We start from the raw sequence: 16,032 nt of genomic DNA, 5'->3' as shown, positions 1-16,032 counted from the left end.
TCTTCCTTTCCCCAGTACTCTTCTTGCAGCCTCCGCATCTTTCCTCGGAAGTATATCCCACTGAGTTCAATGGGGCTTTCTGCTAGGAAAGGCTGCAGCCTTATAGTGATGCGTGAATGAACTGCAGGGGCTGAAAAGAGTAACCCCCCCTCCAATCTGAGCTATACAGAGGCGGTGAGGGTGGCGAGGGGGCTCAGTTATGCCGGTATGAAATGAGATGATGGCCTTGTTGTGGTCAGGGCTCGTTTGGAAAAGACAGTGAACATGAATGAGGTGGCCTCAGGGCTCTGGGCAATAGCTTAAGCAACTATGGAGGCCGGGTCCTAGTCTCGTGTGTGTGTGTGTTTACGCGTGCGAAACTACACCCACCAGGTTTGTTTCACTCGGCTTTAAGACAGCCTGCATCAATATACTCAGTCTTAAGGGCCCGATCTTAAGGCACTTGGAAATTTAATCTGAATCGGCGGGACTTCTAAATTAACTGCTTGAGGCCAAGTACGCATTACGAATGAACGCCCTATGAAAGTGCGTGTGTAGAGAAAAATTGGCTTGGATCCCAGTGCTTCTTCTAAAGGGCTTTGGAATTGGGGTATTAATTCAGTAACGACTTTCCACTCCATCATCAGCTAGAGGGAGAGGAAATGAAAAAACCTCACCGACTGAAAACAGGTTTAGGGCCCATCTTCCCGTCAAACATTTTCCCCCTGCAAGATATTTACTTACAAGTGTCACTCCATGTCCTCCAGGCACCTCTTAGCATGGAGTCCTTTGATCCTTTCTGCCGCATGCTTGTGGCTAGCTGATATCCCTGAAGGCATTTATTGAGGAGGAAGCCCCATGGAATTCAATGGCATTTCCTTCCAACTACTCTTACTTTTTAGGATAATGGAGTGAGGGTCCCGAGGTCAGCCCGGGCATTCGGGAGGAAGGTGTTAAGTTCTGGATGATGGCAGGCAGTAGCCTTCTCTATCAAGGTTAGGGTGGGTGGGAAGTAGACAGAGGCCTACCTCAGGCCAGTTTAGGCCTGCTCATTGCTGGGGCTCTTGCAGAGAAGACTAGGTGGCCCTTGGTCTAGTCTGACCTCCTTAAGCAAGGCAGCAGTCTCAAGACAACTTTCTATGTCTTCACAGTGAAGAGATTCTGAGAATCAACTCATCCTTACCAAATTTTTGAAGGCATTGGTAGATTACTGGGATTCCCACTTTTGCTTTGGTGCTTGATTGTTTTAAAATAAATCAAGTCAACCTACCCTTGTATGAGGGAAGGGTAAGGTGTACCTACGGTGCTGCAGATGGTGATGGCGGCACTTTCGGGGTGATCCTATTTCTACTCAAAAGTAAGCTCTATTGAATTCGGTGGGGCTGGGGTTGCAGCCTTAAGCTGCTAACCCACTAGAAGGCAACAGTGAGTGACTTACTTCCGAGTAAAATGCAGAGGATAGTGCTATAAGCCTACAGTGCTAACCACCAGTCTGAGGAAAGTCTCACTGAACCGAGTAAGATTAAATCCTCAGTCTACCTACTTAGGATCGCACTACACTTTCTATGGCGTAGATCTCAGTTATGTTAACGGGACATGCTTCCAAATCATCCTGCAACGAAGCCGTCGGTATGGCTGTGGTCCTACGCCCACTTACTCTGAAGTAAACCCCCTTGCATTCAGTAAGACTTACTCCCGAGGAAACGAGGATAGGACCCGGTTGTACTATTCAAGGCACATTTAGCCGCCTGACAAAATCCATCTCACAATCCGGCCTGAGGAGGCAATCCCCACAGTTTAAACCCTAAAGTTTATAGAAGTGCCATTTGGAATCAACGGGCCTTTCCTACCGAGGAAAGAACAGTCGCCTTAGGATCGGGCGACGGATCCGGCGATCAGTTGCCTCTGGCAAAATATTAACAGCCCTGTTCAGCGGCTTTGGATCCTCTCTCGTCCCCTCCGTTTAAATTCTGTTGAGTCGGCCCCAGCGCCACCGCACACGCCCCTTCACCCCTCCCTCATACCTTGAAGGCGATCGGCAGAGTCTTGTTGCACCTCCAGTGGGTCGGCAGGACAGAGCAGAGGAAGTTGGGGCTGTCGGTGCGGACCAGCTCTCCCGGGTGATCGGCTAAGACATCCACCATGCTGCGATTTGCGCTTCTCAGCTTCCCCACCAGGGCGCCGCTGCTGTTCTCCTGGCCGACCAGCGGCAGCGTGTCGCTCATCTTGCCCGGGCTCAGCGTGGTGGACGGCGGCGTGAAGCGGCGGCTGGTGCTGGTATCTACGGGGATACGCATCACAACAAGCCTTTTGAGTGAAAAAGCTCCGCAGAGGGCTCCGGACAAAGCGAAACGAGCGCAACTCTTCAGCCGGCGGCTCTCGGGAGACCAACATAAAAGGAAAGAGGCTTAGGGTCCCAGAGCGGGTGGGGCAAGCGGAGTGAAGCCAGTCCCGAAGTGAATTCGGATCAACAGTTGGATAGAGCAGGAGAACTCTCTTTGTCCTGGTCCTGCCACAGTTAATCCAAGCATCCAGTTTCAGGCTGTCCTGGAAATGTACGGGTGCCTCTTTAACAATAAAAGGCAAGAGCCCTATAGATCTGGGCAAGTACCCCACCCCCTCGGGAATGACCAGGGTTATTCAAATCAAAGGCCCTTCCAAAATCCCACGCGCTGGGAGAAGTTTTGAGCATAGGAAATGCCAGACCTCCGTTGAAAACCACGCACACGCACAGACAAAAGGAGGGAACGCGCTAGCCAGTCTTTTCAGTAGTTACTTTCCTATCATGTTTAAAGAGCAATGGTTCTCTCCCATCCACCCACCTCCTCCTCTGCTCCTAAAGTCACTTTAGAATCCAGATTAAACATCAATCTCTGCTCGGGGAGAGGGGGAGAAATCAGTTCAAAACAAATTGGGGAAACAGGCTTCAAAGGACGTGACCTGAGGTTTTTCAAAGGTCAACTGGCTATCGCAGCATTTATATACTGTACTTCATCAAATATTTAGTCGACTCTATAGAGAGTTTAAACACAACAGAAATCCATTAACGTTCTTCTGCAGGATCTCTCCTCTCCCTCCTTCTCCCAAAGCAGCCTTGAAACCCAGTCTCAGGAGTCTGCCGTGCGTTGCTCTAAAAGGGAGTCCTGCCGTCTTGGCGTTTCTCAACTTTGGCCAAATTGCTCGGTGCGGCTGACTGAATTTGAAAGAATCTCTCGCGCAAGATCCTAGGAAGTCGAGCGGCCAATAATTTGAAGAACAGGAGGGAAACTAGTCCATATGAGGACAGAGAGAGATGGGGAAAAAAACCTTGGGGCTGGTTAGGATTGCTGGTTGGATTGTGGGTTCCCTCTGTGGTTACTGCGTGCAGCAACTTTTAAACACACATACTTCTGAAGTCACCCAACAATCTGTGGCCGCTGGGTGAGTCACTGCCAACTCTGGGGGAAAATATCTGAAGCAATCTTCCTCAAATTCAGCCACAGGGGCCGGCTTTTCAGTTATGGTTTAACCACAGCAGGTGGAGCTCTGCTTTCGGGACCATCTTTTTCTCTTCCCCCCTCTCCCTCCTCCCACTCGCTCTTCCAACTTCACAATATGATCGTTACAGGAGGGGGCTACGCGGTAAGTGTCTGCCCAGCCGAGTTTCCTCTTCTGCCAAACAAGAAGACTAGCATCACACGCGGCAGGCGGTTAAAGCAAAGCACACACGCACACACAAAAGCCGTCCCAGAGTCACTAGTTAGAAGAAGAAGTATGAATCGCTCAAAGAAGAGAGCCTGCTCCTATCTGAATTCACGTTCCCGAAGCGGAAGAAGTCTTCACGTGTTCACCAGTCGCCAACAGCGAGCTTTCCCGATGGCTGCTGCCTATAGAGGCCAGTCTCTCCAGCTGTATGTGACCTCCTGTGAGGCGCTGTTTGTTTGCTCATGCTGATCTGAAAAAGCTTGCTTTCCCCCTCCTCCCTCTCCCTCGCGCCTTCTGGCTCTATGAATGGAGATTGACTGGAAATGAATTTGCTTTTACAGTAAGAGAGTCCGGAGGAATGTCATTCCCTCAGCTCTTTTGCATAGGGAGGGACGCTGGCCAATCAGAACCCTTTCCGGTATTCAGCAGGGCGCGGCTCCTACCCACGGGCTGCTGGAATTGGCCTACGCGCCGCCGCTAAGCTACTGTAAAAAGCCAAAGAGAGGCCCTCGTGTCAATGGGACGCTGCGGTCACCGCAGCGCGCGCTCCCCTGGAGGCTTCGAGCAGCAGATCGTGTGTGGCGGCAGCGGCTTGGGTTGAGGCTGTAGCCGCAAAAGGCGGACTGAGCAGGAGAGGGGAGGAGAGGACAACAGTCGCTCAGTGCACGCGCTAAACATTTCCTCTGCGGGTGGGTCCTCCTGAGGGGGAAATAAAAGGCCTCGAAAGGAGCACGGAAGGCGCTCAGACGAGCAAGGCCACATCACACTGCCCAAACCTAAGCCGACAGGCACGCACAACCCCCCTTCCCCTTTCAACCGAGTCGTCAGTCCACACAGTCGTTTCCATTCGAACCCCAGGAGGGTCCCACGCAGTCGCTGGTGGTGACTCGAGGCAGTCGTATGCCTGAGCGCCTTAAGGGCTCCTTTCGCGGCCTTTTATTTAGCCCAAAGGAGTCACAGTCCCCCTAATTGTGCGCGCTGGGCGAGAAGGTAGTGTGCTCAACTGCAGGTAAAGGCGCAGTTTTACCTTCTTACGGAAGTAAAAGAGACGATATATTACACCATGAAAAGGACTGTCTTCTCCTACTCCCCCTCCAAGAATGATTATTAGTTCAGGGCAAAGATTTACCTGATGCATATCTGCCTGTTACGCAGTTGTTTAAAGGGATGGGGACCCGTGCCCTTCCAGGTGTTGCATTCCAAGTCCCATCACTTCCAGCCAGCATGGCCAATGGTCAGTGATGAGGGGAGCTAGAGCCTCATCAATATCTGGAGGGCCACAGGTCTCCCACCCCTGTGTGAAAGGCACAAAAGCTCTGCAAGAAAAAAATTGTGGCAGCCATCCACCACAAACAACAGTGCACACTTTCTGCCTCCCTTTGTGCAAAGAGCACCAAAGACCTTACATGCTCTTTTAGACTTTTCCAGACACTCCTGGATAAGTGCAGGGAGAGAATATTCGAAAGGTCTCACTTCATTTCTTCTCTGATCTGCTCCTAACATCTCTTACAGATTATGTCCAAATGTCAGTATGCATCCCACTGCAGTCCATGTTCTTTCTGAGACTTTAAAAAAATGCTTTGAAAAAGTTGGCTAGGACAGTCATAACCACTGAGGCGTTGTATAGATCACTTATACAGATAATGATGTTTTCTCGGTCTGCAGAAATGCAAGGCAGGGGCCATACCCCATGAGAGAAATTTTGGAGGGGAGCAGGGATGGAGTCTCTGCTTCTCTCCTACTCTCCACTTTCTAGCCCCAGCTGTTTGCTTACAGTGCAGGTCTATACATGTGTAAAGCCTCACTGAGTTGAATGAGATTCACTCCCAAGTGAGCTGGCTCTAGTATTGCAGCCTTAACTATCTAACAACTTTCGTTCTAGAATGAGTGGGACCGGAGCTCCAGAGTTGAGCCTTAGCACTGGAAAAGAAAAGGTTGTGGGGCTAAGCTCTGACTGAAAGGCCTTAAAGTGGAGAAGCCTGCAGCACTCTGACTGGCTACCAGCTGACAGTGTGAGAAACAATGTAGTCTAGCAAACAGGAAGTTGGAGATAGTTGTGGGAGACTTAGGGAGCTCAGCCTGAGTGGCAAGAAGTTACCATAGGCAATGAGTCCATTTCGGAGGGAAAATGTGGATCCAGGCTTCCCATTTGGTTGGAGCACCTGTTTTCAAGTGTTGAAGGACTGCATAAGCCTTATGATAACATTTTTTATGAGGAATGCCAATTCTTCTGCAGCATGACAGCTCAATACTACATTATGTCCACAGTCCCAGATTCAGTTTAGAGATTTTTGTTCTTAAATCTAGCAGTCCCGCTTGACACAGACTATAATAATCAGAACCATCTCTTTGACTAGGCCAAATAATGCATTATTTATATAATCTGAGGAAAAGGACAGATGAAAAAACAAATGTCATTTCTTTAGCACTCTGGCATTCGCTATCTTGCTGTCATAGAGCAATAAGGCACTTGGAAGCTGGTGATGTAGTGTGGTGTATAAATGTTGGACAAGGACCTGGGAAGACAAGGGCTCAGATCTTGCCTCAGTCATGAAACTTACTGGGTGACCTTGGGCCAATCACAGTCTCTCAGCCTAATCTACTTCCCAGGATTGTTGTGAAGGTAAAGTGGGGGTGGTGAAGAGAGAACCATGTATGCCACATTGAGCTCCTTGGAAGAAAGCTGGGATATAAATGTAAATAAAGGAATAATAAACATGCAATATCATTTTCTACCATGGTTCTTTATGAAAGTGAGTGTGATGTAATGGATAAAGCATTGCACTAGTACGGAGGAGACAATACCAAGGTTTTAATTGCCTCTTAGCCATCAAGGCAGGTGTGGGGAACCTCTGGCCCTCTAGATGTTGCTGAACTACAACTCCCATCATCCCTGGCCATTGACCATGCTTGCTGGGGCTGATGGGATTTGTAGTTCAGCAATCTCTGGCAAGCCAAAGGTTCCCCACACCTATATTATCACAATCTGAGAATCTGTGGCCCTCCAGATATTGCTGGACTACAGCTCTCAACATCTGTGACCATTGCCATGCTAGGTCTAACAACAGCTAGAGGGGCACAGGTTCCCCATCCATGCCTTAGCTTAACCTATATCTCACTGGTTGTTGCAAGGATAGTAAGGAATATAATGTATACCAGGTGTGGGGAACCTTTGTCCCATCTCCCAAATGTTACTGACCTATAACTCCCAGCAGCCCAGTAAGCATGGCCAATGGCCAGAGATTATGGGTGCTGCAGTTCAGCAACATCTAGAAGGCCAAAGGTTCCCCACACCTCATGTAGACAATACTGAGCTCTTCCAAGAAAGGGTAGAATACACATTTCTCAATTGGCACATATGGACAGTGATTATAGCTCAGTGTAGAGCACATATTTCACATGCATACATACATATTTTCTTTGGCATCTCCAGTTGAAAAGACCAAGTAGCAGGTGATGTGCAAGTGCCCAAAGAGCTGCTGCTAGCTGAAGCAGGAGGTACTGGACTAGAGGGACAAATAGTCTGACCTTGGGTAAGACAGGGATGCTCCCTTGTTTGTAGGACTGATCAAATTAAATGATGCAATTGAAGGCCTACACATTTTAATAGGGTTACTAAATAAATCTCTTACCCAACAAGCAGTGTCTAATTTTAAAGGGTTGGTTTTCTCACTAAAATAAGCTGGCTCTGAAATTAAAGGAAAAATAAGATGGCTAGCACTCACTTCCCCATATGAAAAAATTGGGAACCTTTTTCAGCCTAAGAGCCACATTTCCTCATGGCTAAGCTTCCAGGGGCTGCATGCCAGCAGTGAGTGCAAAAACAGGATCAACCCCCAAAATATCAGTCCCATACACAAACACACACCCATGACATCCACATACATCTATGCTCACTCATGACACACAAAATAAACATCTCCCCACTTCTCTCACACATACATCATTTAATGTGCTCTACTTCCTCCCCACCCTTTTTGTGTTCTAGCACATCTGGCACAGCTTCCAAATTACCTGCTACTGAATCCCAAGATATGGAACAACTAGCCAGCAATGCATTCACACAAACAGTAAAGTTAATTTTATTTCATGAATTAGTTAAATCAGCCTGTGAAGAACCTCTGAGAGAGGATATAAATATTGTTTCCAAAGGTTAATGTAAGAGAGGCAAGTACACAACCCTGCCAACCAAGGGTGGGGTGGGGGCCACTTGGGAGGTTTTATTCCTGCCAAACCAGTCACTCACCACTTACATCAAGCTACTCCACAATGTGCAGAACTCACACAGGCATACACCACAAGCCACTGTCCCCCTTCTCTCCTCTCTCCCTGTGCCACCTTCTTTTCTGTTTCCCTTTAGAGAGAGGGTCCCTACAGAACAGGGTTAAGGGAGGAAATGGAAGGCCTTTCACAATCAAATAAAGATCTCCTCTTTATTGGGCAACTTGCTCACATTTTAATAGAGTGCTGCAAATCGGGAGTGGGAGAGTGCTATTTGGCTCATGTCCTGCTTGTGGGCTTCTCATAGGCATCTGCTTAGCCACTGCAAGAACTGGATGCTGGGCTGGATGGGCCACTGGCCTGATCCAGCTGACCTTTTCTTCAACTTGTTGTCTCTGTGTGTGTTTAGCTAACAGCACCTGTCCCTTCATTCTTGCATTAAGATGTTGGCACACCACAGTGTAGTGACACATCAGAAGGGCAGGGTCCCTTTCTAACAGTCATAGCCATAGCCTCTTTTAAGATTATACAGTCTTCTAACATTACAGAATAATCTAACCAGGCTTGCTTTCTGCTTGTCTATCACTGTCACCATTAGACTGTCCTATCTCACTGCCAGAGATATTGCTTGTGTTTCTGAATTCAGTGTCTACACATTTATTTCCTGCTGCCCCCATGCTGCTTGATGATGTAGATAGGATGCTATCAGCATGATTCACTCTCTCTTCCTCTGCAATTACAGAATTCTCACTCTCAACAACATGGCTTTTTGAAGTAGAAACTAATAGGAATTCCTTTCATTCTGGCTCCAATCAGCAGAAAATGACAAGGAAGCAAGTTAGAAGACTCTTGTCAGTGGCTAACAAACTCCCCTTTCATACTGATTAGCTCATAGGATGCTGGAAACATAGGAACCCTGCTGGGACCTGGCTCCCCAAAAAGTAAGGGGTCTAAGACCCCGCCCCCAAGACCCTGGCAGACTATACCCCTTTGGCACATCTCTGAGAATCCTCTGGGTCTGTACAATTTCTTCTCTTTAACCAAACATTTGACTCTAGGGGATGTTACCTTTACTGACTGGAATTTTGGTACAATCAGGGCTGTTATGTTTGTAATTCTTACACTCCCTGGCACAAATTAGCGCCACTTTTCTAGCAGGAAAAGATTGTCTCCCCACTTTCCCTAAGAAGCCTTTGGCAAACGATACATCTAGGTGGTGGGGGGGGGAGAGAGAGAAATCTCCCAACTCCTACTTTTCTCATATTACTGGGGATCACGGAGGTACAGCGTGTATGGAGAGCGGGGGTTGAGGTGGAGAAAGGGGAAATAGTTTCCCAAGAGAGTAGAAGACACGTTAGTTAGCAATGTTCGTTGCATAAATCTGCAACATGGAAGAGAAACCACAACGGTCTGGCGTGGGGGCAGGGAGGAGGAGACGGCTTAGCGCTATTGCGAAGAGGAAGCGGCTTTCTTTTCAAAGCTTGTTATTTCTTCGGTCTCTGGAGCTGCCCACAGTTGAATTGCGCAACCGAGTCTGGAAACCTCAAGCCCGAAGCAGCTTGATTTTGAACAGCATCCAAAGCCTCTCCGGGCCTTTCCCTCTGCAGTAATGCGGAGTGGACACTAGAGGGGGTCCAAAGCCCTTTTGCCTTCTTCCCTCGCGGAGACGTGGGAGGCTCTGGAACAAGTGCCGTGGCCGGCGAAGCAGCCGAAGAGGAAGGAGAATCCCACCTGCCGGTGTCCCCTGAAGAGCCCGGCACGGCCTACCCCTGCGTAAATCTGCGTTAGCTCAACGGGTGCACAAACGCGATAACATCGCCAGAAACAGACGCGACGGCTTTGCTCTGACTTAACGCTGGAATGTCCAGGGAGCAGTCTCTCCATAAACTGCCCTGTCGCAACTGCATCTCGCTCGATCCCCTCCTGTCTACCTCCCCCTCACAAACCCTATCCATCTCCACCTCTGCAGCGGTTAAAACAAACACAGCGTGCACAAAAGCGTGCTGAGTCACCCGGCAGATCCGCCGGGCACAGAACAAACGAAGCCGGACGCGAGTAGTGGCATCTAAATCTAGGGAGGCTCATCTTGCATTCTCGGCCCAACCCCTCTTCCTATTGACGAATGTTGCAATTTGGAAAGGTTTAAAGAACTCCTGTCAGCGGAGAGGGACCAGGCGGGCAGGCACTGGCAGCCGCCGGAAGGGCGCGGGACTAGGTTTCAGGTGCGATCATCACCTTTCCCCCTTCAGATCCCGTAAACCAGAAAAACCAACCAACCAACAGACAATCGCCCAATAACAGCGTATGGCTGTGCGCGAGAGAGACCACGAAGAGTAGCGTCTGTCTGCGCGCCCTTGCAGCGGGCAGTTTGCGGCGCGCAAATAGTGGACGTGGTTTTCATCAGTGATGCAGTAACGTAATTTTAGGCATTCTGAATTTGGTGGGCTTGCGGGGTGTGGGGCGTATTTAGATGGTATTGTGCATTACACCTTTTCCTTCATAATGTGGTAAGCCATCCTTGCTGCGCTTGGGGACCTTCCTACTTATTCTGCTGAGTGGGGGCCTGGACTTCTGCCCTAAAGTCCTGCCCTGACTGCACCCTGGCGTTCATTTCCGCCGCGTTCTTAATCCCAGTTAGCATCACTGGTGAGAATATAACTCTCCTCCGAATAACTGTCGCGTTCATAAGTGATGAATCAGCTTATCACGTCAAGTAAAACATTTCTGTCCGCCCAGGAACCGCAAGGATTTGTACATAAGCCGATTTCGCCTTGCCCTGATGGACCAAAACCAAAAGGACACCCCGATGTAATGTCGCAGTCCGTCGTGCACAGCGCTCTTCCGAAAGTCAACAGGACAGCACTGGAGTCAATTGGCTGTATGGATTGGAAGGTTACTTGGAACTGACTGACAAACCTTGCCCATAGTTATAGCACGGTAACGTGGAAGAGTGTTTTAGCAAAATCGGAAATTCATCCCAAGGTCCTTTAGCTGAAGTGAGCCGTGTGTCTGAAGGCTAATGATATGACGGGCCGTCAGCTAATACGGCCCATCATTTTTTGCTTGAGGGCAAAGATCAGTTTAGATCCTGATCCTGATCTTAAGCATGAGAAGCTCCCATACCGTCAGGCTGCAATCCTGTACACACTTACATGGGAGAAAGTCTCATGGAGGCTTACTTCTGAGTAGACATGTAGAGGAGCTCGCTGTCAGACTGTTCCAAGCGCTTCGTAGATATCATCTCAGCAATTACTACAACTCCGTATAACAGAGTAGTATTATACCCATATTGCATTGGGAGAGGGAAGAGGATGTCCCCTAAAGCCCCTCTCCCCAATCCATGACCAAGGCCTAAACTGGACACTTCTCGGCCGGTCGCACCATCACACATGCGCGCGCGCACCCCTCCCCCCCTTGGAAGTGCGCTCGATTTTACTGGAACTCATTTCCAAAAGACTCTTCTTAGGATCGCATCGCAACCCTCCCACTCTTCACTACAGTTTATTTTCGGGAGAAATTCCCTCTGATTTAAAGGAGGATTTTTTTCCACGTCAGAATGCTTAGCACAGCATTACTTTATTTTTAACCCCATTTGTCGGAATCAGGGCTTCTTCTGGCTGGGTAGAGTTCCACACCATCAGCACCGAATCTCCCCTTTCCTCACAGAAGAATGCAAAGATAAGGCCACCTTTTGACTCCCCTTCGGGGCCAATAACAGCGCGGGGAACGATTCCAGGCCGAGTTGCTAAAAGCGCCTGCCGGTAAAATGCAATAAAGAAAATACCACTCGGCGCGGGTGGCGGACAAGGAATACCACCCGTCCTGCGGGCCCTAAAGGAGGAGCCAGAGGGCGTGCGCACTAGTCCAGGATGAGCCACCCCCCGGCTCGGCTTACCATTGTGGCACAGGACAGCGGGTCAGGCTTGAAACAGAAACGGGGAGGGAGGCTTTTGGCGCCGCTGGAGAGGGAGGGACCCACGAGGAAACTCCTTTTATTAGGAGTGAAGAAACAGCCACGCGGCTGGATCGTAACACGTGTTTGGTCGGAAGGGAGGGGCACGCAGGTCAATGAGGCTGACTCCCAAGTAGGGGCCTCGGCGGCTGAGATCCATCAGCTTCCTGTCTCCTAAACCTCTTTGTCATTAGGAGCTGAAGTAAAGCTTTAAAGTCCTGCTGGTCCCCAAACACGCCCCTTGCCCATCCTGTACATTTCAGTGGCATTTATTTCCAACTGATTCCGGGCTTCCTGAGTTAGAAATTCACAAGCCCACCCCAAGACAGGGCACCGTTGCTAACAACCCCCCCCCCACACACACACACTCAGAAACGACATCAACTCGTTTGGGAACTTCCTTTTCCGTTGTTTTCAGGGATCGTCTGGCGCATTTTAATTTTTTTTAGTTTTTGCAGCTCGCAGCGGGCTTTCCCTTTTCTTAGCTACAACAAAAGATCCGAGTGGGCTTTTTTTTTAACTGAGTAACATCACATTTCAGTGAAGCAGGTGCCTAGAATAAGCCGGGTCCCAGCTTTTGTTTTTGCTTAAAAGCAAAAACGGAGCTTTTCTGCCTTGCCTTATCGTGACGCTGCTATTGAATTTTCGTGCAGGTCTGCAGCAAGGAAGAGCCCGCCTCGCAAGCCAGCTCAGGCGTAGTCTGTGGCTTAATTTACACAATTGCGGTTGCTTTCGTTGGCGCAAGATCTCGACCAGTTTACTTGGAAGTAAGTCTCGCTGTTTCCATGGAACTTACCTCTAAACATCCAAGTAAGCATGGATGCAATCTGAACCTAAACTGGCCTTCTTTCCGAAACCATCGATTGCGAACCTAAACTACGATATTTAAAACCAGTGTTCATTCAGTTTTATATATCATATATATACAATAAACGCTGTTCTCCCACTTAAAAACCCTCCTATTTAAGTCGCAAGCTAATCAGCTTTCTCTTCATGGATGCAAATTTGCTTTGTTTCCTTCTTTGATTTCCCAAGGAAAAATAAATATAAAAACATAAAAACTCAAAATGGGAATTTATAGGATGCTGTCTAAGCTATAATCATATGCATAAGGGATGCTCCTTTAACAGGAACAGATACATCGAGGGGATATTCTTGTAAAAATCTATGGATAATATGGACGTTGTGCAGCGCGATCCTGTGGAAATTTATTCGGCCGTAGGTGGCACGGAGTTCAATGGGACTTGAAAGAGCATTTGCATCCTTTCAGAGTTAATTCGAACAGCCCCATCACACACAGACGAATGTCCTCCGAATTTTTTTATTATATATACCTACTGAATTTTTTTCGGCGACAACAAAGAGTCTTGTAGCACTCTTTAAATTTATTGTGTCATAAGCACTAAAGTCCTACTTCTCCTAGTCCACTGAACTGCATGCCATAATCTGATATCAGAAAGGCCTTTATTTTTGCGGGAAAAGACTAAGGCAAAAGTTGTTACTTTTCAGGCTGCCTTTCTTTTTCCTTTAAATATTTTTGTCTCACCTAAAAGTTTAGATACGTTCTTAATTTTATACATTCTCTTTTCTTTCAAGTAGAAAGCCCCGATCTCTTATGCAGAAGACAGGAAGAAAATATTTCGATTTAGACACATTTTTAAAAAGATCTTCAGAGAGAAAGGTTTTCCTAAAGCTTTACCCGGAAGAAAGTTCTGTCGCGCAAAGAAATGAAAGGGTCTGAAAGATCACGGGCTTTCAAGAGGAGAATCCCAGAAAAAGTAACACCGGAGTAGATCGAATAACTGCTGTGAAGCTGATTTATACATTTTCCGCTTACACCTAATTCGCAATCTGCAGTCACTTAAGAATGTCAAGGGTATGTTTACTCCGAAGGAGGCCTCACTGAATGCAATGGGGCTTATTTCCCCCCCGCCCCCCCGCGCCTTCCCCTAAATGAGGCTGCATTCCTATACACGCTTACCTGGGACCAAACCCCAGGGAATTCATAGGGCTTTACTTCTGAGTAAACATGTATAGGATTGGGCTGGACGTATGTTTAGGATTGCATGCTTACTGAGATGCACGCGGCCCAAAGAGGTGGGGTGAACAGGAGGGCGAAGGAGATCCGGGTTCTCATATCTGGACCAAGGAGCTGACCCCAAAGGCAGGAAGCAGCCCGCTCCACGGTTGTGCAGCGGCTGTCATCCCCGACCCTAAGCTCCATTTACCCAGATGTACATTATACAGGTATGATAGCATTAACATCCATTTATTATACACCAGAACTGACTGCGAGAAGTGCAGTTAGAGAAAGGACCCGTTGCAGTCGTGGAATCAACCTGGCCTCGCTTTCCATGGCACGGCATGAACCATGGAAAGCATTTCATTGCTTTCTCCTTGAAGGATCCTAGTTGCTGGCGGCGGGCGGGCTTCTCCGTTCCCATGAAGAAAGAAGTCTCCCCCTTCCACTTCGGGGCGCTCACGGTAAGAATCGCGCTCCCCAGTCCCTGCAGCTGGGGCGGAAACGACTCAAGAGCGGGCGGTGTTTTGCTCCGCATTGAAGTGGAGGTGAAGTTTGGCCCGCACCACCACGTTTCCACGAACCTCTCCGGGAGGTTTCATGCGCAGAAAGCGGAAGAAGAGACATGCATAGAAGTCTGCAGAAAATGCCAGGAAAGCCACTTTCGGATTGATGACGGACTCCACCTACCAAAGTCAAATCGTGACTTGTACGGGCAGCGTCCTTTGCTATTTCTAAGGCAAAGAACGACCACCGCCGGTCATGAAAGTGTGTAGGATGCCAGTGTTTTGTTTTTAAAGAGTGGGATAGCAAACTGGGATTCCTTCCTGTTACAACAACTTCTATCCCTCTTTCTCTTTCTCTCACTCTCTCCCCCCCCCCCCCCGCCCCAGCCTCTGCTTGTTACAGGAGGGAAGAAACCACTGTTGAAATCTTCTAGCCGTTAAAGAATACTTCTGTCACAGAAGATTACTAGGATGCAAAGCATCCAGCTTTTAGGTAACAAAGTTAAGCAAAACCTTTGGAAACATGAGAGACCAACAAATAGTTTTTGAAAACTGGACATGTGGCAACTCACAAAAATGGAGCATGAATGTAATTGAAGCTTGCCAATGCTGCAAGGGGGGCATTACACAAAATGGGGTGCTTGATGCCATTAAGATGGCATGTGGCTTTGGATATATTTTGCCGAAGGAGAAAAGTAACATATCCCTTTGCAAATTAAAAGACAGACTATGAAACAGAAAAACAGAAATAACCCATTGGTTACATTTCCCTCTTCTGGGAAATAATAGAAAAGTTTTGTCCCGCTGAGCCTAACTGCATGGAGGGAGGGGTATGTTTTTTGGATCAGGATGGAGAATTCCCCAGAAATACATCAGGATTCCTCAATCCGAAGATCAGTAATGGTTGAGAAGCCTGCCTCTCCTACTTGGATCCTTCCCTTGCAATTTGGAGCCACAGAAAAATGTCAGTCATGTTTCCAGGGCACCCTCTCAGCTCATGTGGTGCAAAGCTTCATCTGCTTCCAAAAGCGCAGATGCCCTAGATTCTAATCCAGAACCTTTTGTAAGACGTTGGGGGTTCTTTGGCAGATGAGTCCATATGGAAAGGCTTTCCCTGAGGGGAGAAACTTTGAAAACTACTACCTTAACATTTTACTATTAGAACTGATAAGTTAATTCAACACTTTTACAGCCCGCTCCTAAACCTTTGCTCATAGAAGTTAGATCTTTCTATTTATGAAGCTGGCCTAAACAGATCACAGCAAAGGTGATACGTTGCCAAGTTTTGAGGATCTGCTGCACTATCATAACTAATATGCCATACCATGAACATGATGACATTACATCCAATAATGCCCCCACACTGCAACTGTACATATGATAAAAGGTGAAAAATACTGAGAGTATATGGTCCACTGGACCTTGATTTCATACAGTCATCAGGCTAGTGGTTCACACATGCATTCATTTCACTTTTCATCTCTTAATTACTCAACACTTGGATCTGGCTCACACAAGCATGTCCATCACTCGATAGTTGCACCACCCAGTGAGGCCTTGAATATGTGGATGGGTCATCTATCGATCTGTCTGTTTACACACACATGCACATGTGCATGCACACACACACACACACTGTAGACAGATTGTTCATATCCTATCTCACACAA

General features: G+C 48.0%; 1 protein-coding gene across 5 annotated transcripts in view; it reads right to left on the bottom strand.

Moving 5' to 3' along the window:
- The window catches only part of RUNX1 (RUNX family transcription factor 1), a 272,128-nt gene that overhangs the window by 130,801 nt on the left and 125,295 nt on the right, over positions 1-16,032 (bottom strand). For all 5 annotated transcript variants that reach the window (XR_009762805.1, XM_061627714.1, XM_061627717.1 and 2 more), the window contains one exon: positions 2,004-2,260. Coding sequence is in view for 4 of the 5 variants with exons in the window: in XM_061627714.1 (XP_061483698.1) it covers positions 2,004-2,260 (257 nt within the window). In the remaining variant the exon portion in view is untranslated. The remainder of the gene's footprint in view (positions 1-2,003; positions 2,261-16,032) is intronic.

This window comes from Rhineura floridana, chromosome 5 (assembly GCF_030035675.1).
Source record: "Rhineura floridana isolate rRhiFlo1 chromosome 5, rRhiFlo1.hap2, whole genome shotgun sequence".
NCBI classification, from domain to species: Eukaryota; Metazoa; Chordata; class Lepidosauria; order Squamata; family Rhineuridae; genus Rhineura; species Rhineura floridana.
Note: the sequence above shows the minus strand (reverse complement) of the source record. Positions and strands in the feature narration are given on the sequence as shown.